The sequence below is a fragment of the Lycium barbarum genome, chromosome 11 (assembly GCF_019175385.1).
Source record: "Lycium barbarum isolate Lr01 chromosome 11, ASM1917538v2, whole genome shotgun sequence".
Lineage (NCBI taxonomy): Eukaryota > Viridiplantae > Streptophyta > Magnoliopsida > Solanales > Solanaceae > Lycium > Lycium barbarum.
Genome location: NC_083347.1, coordinates 5,276,152 through 5,283,845, shown reverse-complemented (window position 1 = coordinate 5,283,845; position 7,694 = coordinate 5,276,152). Strand labels below are relative to the sequence as shown.

Sequence of the window (7,694 nt, the reverse complement as noted above, 5' to 3'; positions counted from 1 at the left end):
ATTTTTCACATAGAAAAATCTAAAGAAAACCAACACCTTGAACACACATAACAGAACATGAAACATGAGAAATTTTCACGAAAATGGGAAGGTCAAACCGCTGCCATGGCTGTGAAAGATTGGACTTTTGTGTAGAATCGGAAAAAAAAAAGAGATACAGGCGTGTGTAGCGGCTGTTTTGTAAGAAATTGGGTTAGAAAACAAGTTGAAGCACTTATGGCTTGGGTCGTTTTTTAATGGGCTAGCAGGTACATGAATTGGGGTTTTGTATGGAACATGTTGGGCCACATTAGTTGGCTGAAATGTTGGTATTATTTTTATTCTAATTCATTCCTTGGTGTTTCTTTAATACTATGATAATAAATTTAACAACTAGAATAAATAAGATATAATTTAGTATTATAATCTTACTTAGTAATAGCTAGAACATAGGTAAAGTAATAAAAATATTATCTAAATTATATTTTACGATTAACAAGTAATATTAAACAACATTTATTATTATTAATAATAATAATAACGGAAAAGGTCCAAAAATATCCTTAATCTATTGAAAAAGGCTCATAAATACCCTCCTTCCACCTTTTGGTCTAAAAATACCCTTCCATCCACCTTTTAGGTCTAAAATACCCTTAAGGTTTGTTTTTGGCTAGAATATACCCTTTAAACTAACAGAATATGTTTTTTTGTTTTTTTTTATTGCATTTCGTGAATAAAAAAATGAAAAGTAAATTATAAATTTTTTTTTTGGAAAAATTGCCAGATTTAAAAAAAATTAAAAATTAAAAAATATGAACGAAACTGTTTTTTTTTTTTTTTGCATTTCGTGAATTAATCAACGAAATATGTTTTTGTTTTTGGGTTTTTTTTGCATTTCATGAATAAAAAAACGAAATAGGAAATTATAATTTTTTTTTTTGCATTTCGTGTATTAAAAACAAAATAGGATAAAAAAAAAAATTCATTCATATAAAAACGAAATTGGAAAATATATATATATATATATATTTTTATTTCGTTGGTATATATATTTTCCAAGTTCGTTTTTATATGAACGAAATTAATTTTTTTTTAATCCTATTTCGTTTTTAATACACGAAATGCAAAAAAAAAAATTTATAATTTCCTATTTCATTTTTTAATCACGAAATGCAAAAAAAAAATTTATAATTTCCTATTTCATTGTTTTTATTCATGAAATGCAAAAAAAAAAAAACATATTTCGTTGATTAATTCACGAAATGCAAAAAAAAAAAAAACAGTTTCGTTCATATTTTTTAAATCTGGCAATTTTTCCAAAAAAAAAATTTATAATTTACTTTTCATTTTTTTATTCACGAAATGCAATAAAACAAAAAACAAAAAAACATATTTTGTTAGTTTAAAGGGTATATTTGAGCCAAAAACAAACCTTAAGGGTATTTTTAGACCTAAAAGGTGGATGGAAGGGTATTTTTAGACCAAAAGGTGGAAGGAGGGTATTTATGAGCCTTTTTCAATAGGTTAAGGGTATTTTTGGACCTTTTCCGTAATAATAATAATAGTAACATAATAGTGATTAACAAGTAATATTAAACAACACTTAATAATAATAATAATAACAGTAACATAATAGTGAAAGGAAAGTATTTTGTTCATTAATAAAATTAAAAGCTCAAGGAAATAAATTAGAAGAAAGGAGGATCAAAATTGGATGTCAACAGTAAGCTAAATACCAAATTTGTCGACTTATAAGAACAGTGTAATCTTTACGAGTTCAATAAGTACTAGTATCATTCCGTGAAATAACTCATATTTCAAATCACTCACTAACTTATGATATGGATGTAGGAGCATCAACTTTGTTCCTATTAGCTTTTAAGAATCATATTTAGCTTACATCCAAGTTGTTTAGAACTATCGCCTGAGGTTGTGGATGGGGTGGTAAGTACCCCTCCGTCTTTAACCAGAGGTTCCGTTTTTTAGCATCGGGAAGGGACTCACCTTTACTAGGAGCATTTTACCTGCCAAAGTAGGAATTAATCCTGATTGGTTGGCCTCAAAGTGGGTAACAGATATCAAGTGGAAAATCAGAAAAAAAGAAATTGTTCAAAACTCAAGAGCATTGTTTGGTGATACAAATGTGGAAAAAGATAAGATGAATGTGATTGCAAAGAAACACTCCCCCGGGACATGATGTTGATTTCTACTCATGAGGCAAAATAAATGCTCAACAAAGTCGAGGCATTGTATCTTAGCTTTATATATAACTCAACTTAATTACTTGTTCAATGCCTTTTAAATTTATCATTTAGCCATTCCAGATCTATTATGATCCATTATATACTGCGTAACAGCTTATTTGTCCATTCCATCATGTTCTGACAATTTGCACAAGTTGAAACAACGGCTCTTGAGCCTGGACTTAATAAATCTCACATTGATGAAAGAAATACGCATTTTTTCAGCGTATGCATGTTACTAAATGCAAGTCCAGTAATAAATATCCAATCTAATTGAAAGTAATAGCTCAAAATCAGGTGCTACTCTGGGGGGGAAAAAATTAACTCGTGAAAGAAAGGTAGTTTACAATTTTTGTCATCATGAAATGTCAGCTCCAACCCCCCCCCCCCCCCCCACCCGGGCTCTCACTATCTTCAGAGGCGGAGCTATGTGGTCTACAGGGATTTAGCTGAAACCCTACTTCAAAATATTATAATGTACAGCGAACTGAATATCTTTTTTTGTATATAAGTTGTTCAACCCCCTTTACACAATAGAAGATTCTAAAATTGCTGGTTCCACCAATTCTATCTTGGTATAAGAATTGTTAATGTCAAATCATTGTAATTGATGCATCTTTTCTCATTTGAATCATCTGTTTCAGCTGTACTCCTCTCTATGAAGAAACCGGGCTCCTTTGGTTGAGGTAATGCCACTTCTTCATGGCTCAACATGAAAACCACGGATGCCACTGGTGGTCTGTCTACTGTTAGTTTTTGAACACATAATAGCGCCACATGAACGCATCTTAAAACTTGGGATTCCACAAACGATTCATTCAAACATTCATCGATTAGTTCCAAGGCCTTCCCTCCATTCCATAATAACCAAGCCTATGGCAAAATCAAGTATAGTTTTCAATGATATGCAAAAAATACAAGTGTAGCGTTAAACGACGAAGCAAATCTTGGATTTGTATCTTGCTTACATGTCCAATAAGATTATGATGGTGATCTGGATGACAAAACATTCTGTTCTTTCTTCCGCTTACTATTTCTAGTAGAAGAACACCAAGACTGAAGACATCTGATTTCACTGAAAATTTCCCATCAACTGCGTATTCTGGAGACATATAGCCACTGCATAAAGACAAAGTGCTTAATCTTATGTAAAATGATTTGCGAAGGTAATGATGAAAGAGACAATAAGTTGGCTAATTGAACTTACTATGTCCCTATTACTCGCTTTGTTCTTGATTCATGTTGATCCCCACCAATAATCCTAGCCAGTCCAAAGTCTGAAATTTTGGGATTCAATTTGCTGTCCAGTAAAATGTTGCTAGTCTTTAGATCTCTATGTATGATCCTTAATCTGGAGTCCTGGTGAAGATAAAGAAGCCCCCTTGCTATTCCCTTAGCAATACGAAAGCGATCTTCCCACAGAAGTTGTCCCCTTCTGATCTCATCTGCCAAAATGTCAGTTTATATTGCGTTAGCAGAACAATGCTAATATGATAAGATGGATCTATTGACCAAATGAGTTAAGAGAACCGAACCAAAGACGAAGAAGTCCAAGCTATTGTTTGGCATATATTCATAAATTAGCATCCTCTCTTCCCCTTCAAGACAACAACCTAGAAGCCTAACTAGGTTTCTATGTTGAAGTTTTGAAATCAGAACAACTTCATTCTTCAACTCTTCAAGACCTTGTCTAGAATGTTTGGAGAGCTTCTTCACAGCTATTTCTGGGCCAGATAATAATTTTCCCTGCCACACAGTCCATTCGACGGCTAAGTCACAAGGGCATCATTTATGTATTTGACTAAGATACAGACAGAAAATGATTCTAGTTACCCTATAAACGGGTCCAAAACCACCCTTTCCAATGATATTATCAGATGAGAAATTATTAGTTGCAGCAGAAATAGTCATCAAATCAAACAAAGGAAACTCCATATCATCCTTTCCTTCTCGTTCTCCTGTAAAATGGAAATCTTTTGTAAAGATAATGAGGTGAATGAAACAACTATACTTTCCAAAATCATCCACCTAGACAGGCACTATAGTAGTTTTTCCCTATTTGCACTACTTTCAACATTGTTGAATATTTGCTTTTGTTATTTGCTGATTTACTGGAACAATAAGTAGTTTAGTAGTAGGAGTCGTCTTTATTTGAAAAATGTAGTTGAGATACTATAGGCTTTTGGATTTTATTCTGCAGTTTTTATGTATTCAAATTTGCTATTTAAAGCCCTCCATGCCTAATAAAATCAAAGAGAGAAAATTTCAATCATTTCTTCCAACGTTCTAGGCTGCACCAACTTTTAAAAAACCAATAAACATGATAGACAAATTTTGAAACCTCTTTCCCTTTTCTTTCTCCGCATAGCAGACCAAGATAGAAAACCAAGGACGGTTGCTGAAATTATTGATACAGTCGCAATGATTGCTTTTCTTGTCTTTCCCATTTGTCCTGAACCTGTCAAAAGTTCATTATGAGTTGTGAAAACCTTGTGGTATGATTCAGCTTAGCACGTCTTCAAGATGCTTGGTCTTGGTCACTACCCAGTGTAATCCCACAATAGTGGGGTCTGGGGAGGGTAAGATGTACGCAGCCTTACCCCTACCTGGGTAGGGAGGCTGTTTCCGATTGACCCTCGGCAACCCTCCTCCTTTATCCGGGCTTGGGACGGGCAATGTGAGCGAGCTCACACAGGCGGAGTTCACGTCTTCAAGATGCTATTATTTCGAAATTCTTACATGTTATTCAACATAAGTATTAAGGAGACTTACCTACTTCTGATGCAGCCATCCTTACATAGAGATCTTGCATAAGTTCAGCATATTCCCTGATATCAACGAGTTCGTTAAACCACAGTAAGCATCCACTCCCGCCATCTCTTACATCAAGATTGGAATATGCTGTACACGAACAGTTTTTCAGACACAACATTTGGCATTCCTCAAGGCCAATGCTCTTATCGAACCAAGAATGACGTGTATCTGGCAATTTCACACTCGAGTATTTCATAAACCTGTCACTTGTCCCACATTCCAATGGAGTTCTTCGCACGCACCCACTAGACCAATCTGCTGCATCCCATTCTTGTTGATATTTAGGCTGAAATCCTCTCAAACAATCGCATGAAGGGGAGTCGTTAATGTCGCACCGCGCAAATTGACCACACAAGGCATAACGGTCGCAATTATCCATCTGCCCAGTAGAGTAAAGGAACCAGTTCTGGTTCCGTCCGATCCATAAGAATCGTTGAATTAGGCCTGCCGGATTTAAGACCACCCTGGTGGGAAGAGAAGTAATAAGGTCATATTTATAGTAAATCTCCTTGTTATTATTCACAAACTCAAATGTATAATAAGGATTTGGTTTCAAATTTGGTCCGCCAGCAAAAAAACGTCCATTCCATATTCCCGAGCTATACTTTATTACCGGACCTTCCCACAAGAAGATTTGTGGATAACCACTAGTGTCGAGGCGATCCACATATCTTCCAGGAGAAGGATCATCGCTGCTCTTCCAGGATGAAAGAGTCCAATAAAGGCCAGTGGCTAAATTTCGGCCTATTTTCATGCCCGGTAATAAAGTATTGCCTGGATAATCAAAACTCTGCCAAGCATAGTCTTTTAAGTTTACACCACTGCCATCTTTTAAGACAAGATTTCCACTGTCCAAAAGCTGAGCCACCGGATTCCTCAAATGGGTTGATGAATTCGACGACCAAATCACGTCTCGGGTGCTATTGAGTAGTGCAATCCCTTTGCTACTGATCGTTAATATGCCAGATGTGTCATTCAGTGGGTTGACTCTATTGGCAACCCACACTACTTCTTTGCCCTTAGGTAGATTCTTGTACCATATACCGATATACCGATTCTTGGAATTTCCAGGGCTGAAAAATCCAAGCTCAAAGTTGCCACCAGCTGAAACTATGGTATGGCCATCTTTGATGGGGCTATCCTTAGATATCGTGTCTAATGCAGTGGAAAATATGAAGAGCAATGACACTATATTGCAAGAAAAGAAACAGAAACTAGCGAATCGTTTCATGGAAATTGTTTGGCCCCTTTGGGTTATTGGAATTCTGAAGAATCAAACCAAATAAAAGAAGGAACATTTCTGTTATAGGATGACAGCTTTCTACAACTACTAATTTGACTGGTCCTTAATTTTCGTCTCTTTTGGGGTAGTCAAGCTCAGAAATCAGACACATGCTTTGAATAATGCATTAGAACTACATTTTGAATACGTCAACCTCATCCATTTGAATATGACTAGATGGGGGTACTGTAGCTACTTTTTATATGCTACAGAGACAGTGGCGGGCTCCTTTTTTTTCCTCAAGATATTTTTTCAAAAATATCATTTTCAGTGAGGACAATTCCCTTTTCAACCTTTATTACTGCGAAGATTCGTCCTTGTTTCTTGTCACCAATGTCCTAATATCCTATGTCTTTATAGCTACATGAACTGACTTTTTATCCTGGTTTAGAATATGCCAAAAGGAAAAGAAAAAAAAAACAATTAGCCACTAGAATCAGAAAATGTCGTGCCCCGAGGGCGACCGCAATAGGCACGTCAGGGGTTCAAATCCTGATATTTAACTGAAGTAGGGCAGGGGGCAGGCTATGGGTGTCAGGTTTGAACATGTGGGCCGGGCCGGACTAGGAAAATATCAGACATACTGGTCAAGGTACCGGGCCAGTTAGGGCCTGGAAAACCAGGCTATAGACACCCATAGCGCAGGTCAATTACCCACCGAGTTTCGAACCATTTGCCATTTTCCATTTGCCCTCAGGTAAAATGAAGCAATTTGTCTCGTGTGCATCAATCACTATCAATAGAAAATTTACCTGGTTTTTGGTAGTTGAGCTATCAATGACTAAATTATTAATTAGACTACATTCGTATGCCAGTAGTTATAAGGTGTCTATCACTGCATGTGGGGACAACTCTTTTTATATAGTGAATAACTGAATATACGTATTTTCTACGTAGCCCTAAAATATAGGGCATCCCCTCTCTCTGTTTTTGGCAGAGTTAAAATGGTAATAACAAAACTACCTTAAAACTGTTGATAATCGATGTCGGCTGACTGCAGAATTTACTTATTTTCTTGTTAAAAAGTTATAAAAAAAAAAAAAAAAAAAAAACTCTTAAAGGTGGGCGCACATTGAGAAATCCATAGTTGTGTCACTTTCTTCCCTTTAATGTTTGGTATTTCCTCCGAATCAAAAAGAGTGTCCACTGAGTCATTGGCACACCCCTTAAGAAAATACTAACTCCAAGAAAGAGAAAATAGGTGATTTGAACAAATAGTCCCTAATTAAATAGGTATTGAGATTTAATCACATCACTTAATAGGGGCAAATCTGGAAACATAAGGTTAATTGTTTTATAAGTGGACAGTCTTTTTTACCAAGGAAAAAAAGGCCAAGTGAACACTCTTTTTGATCCGGAGGGAGTATTTGATTTTG

The 7,694-nt window shown here is 35.7% G+C and overlaps 1 protein-coding gene across 1 annotated transcript; it reads right to left on the bottom strand.

The window, feature by feature from the left end:
• Nucleotides 1-2,627: 2,627 nt before the first annotated feature.
• On the bottom strand, nt 2,628-6,373 carry LOC132620470 (G-type lectin S-receptor-like serine/threonine-protein kinase At4g27290). Its single transcript, XM_060335152.1, has 7 exons — nt 4,995-6,373; nt 4,564-4,680; nt 4,056-4,180; nt 3,758-3,968; nt 3,430-3,667; nt 3,191-3,341; nt 2,628-3,095 (listed from the first exon to the last, which is right to left on the bottom strand). The coding sequence occupies exons 1-7, from the start codon at nt 6,265-6,267 to the stop codon at nt 2,790-2,792; spliced, it is 2,421 nt and encodes an 806-aa protein (XP_060191135.1). The 5' UTR covers nt 6,268-6,373; the 3' UTR covers nt 2,628-2,789.
• Between the last annotated feature and the right edge of the window lie 1,321 nt (nt 6,374-7,694).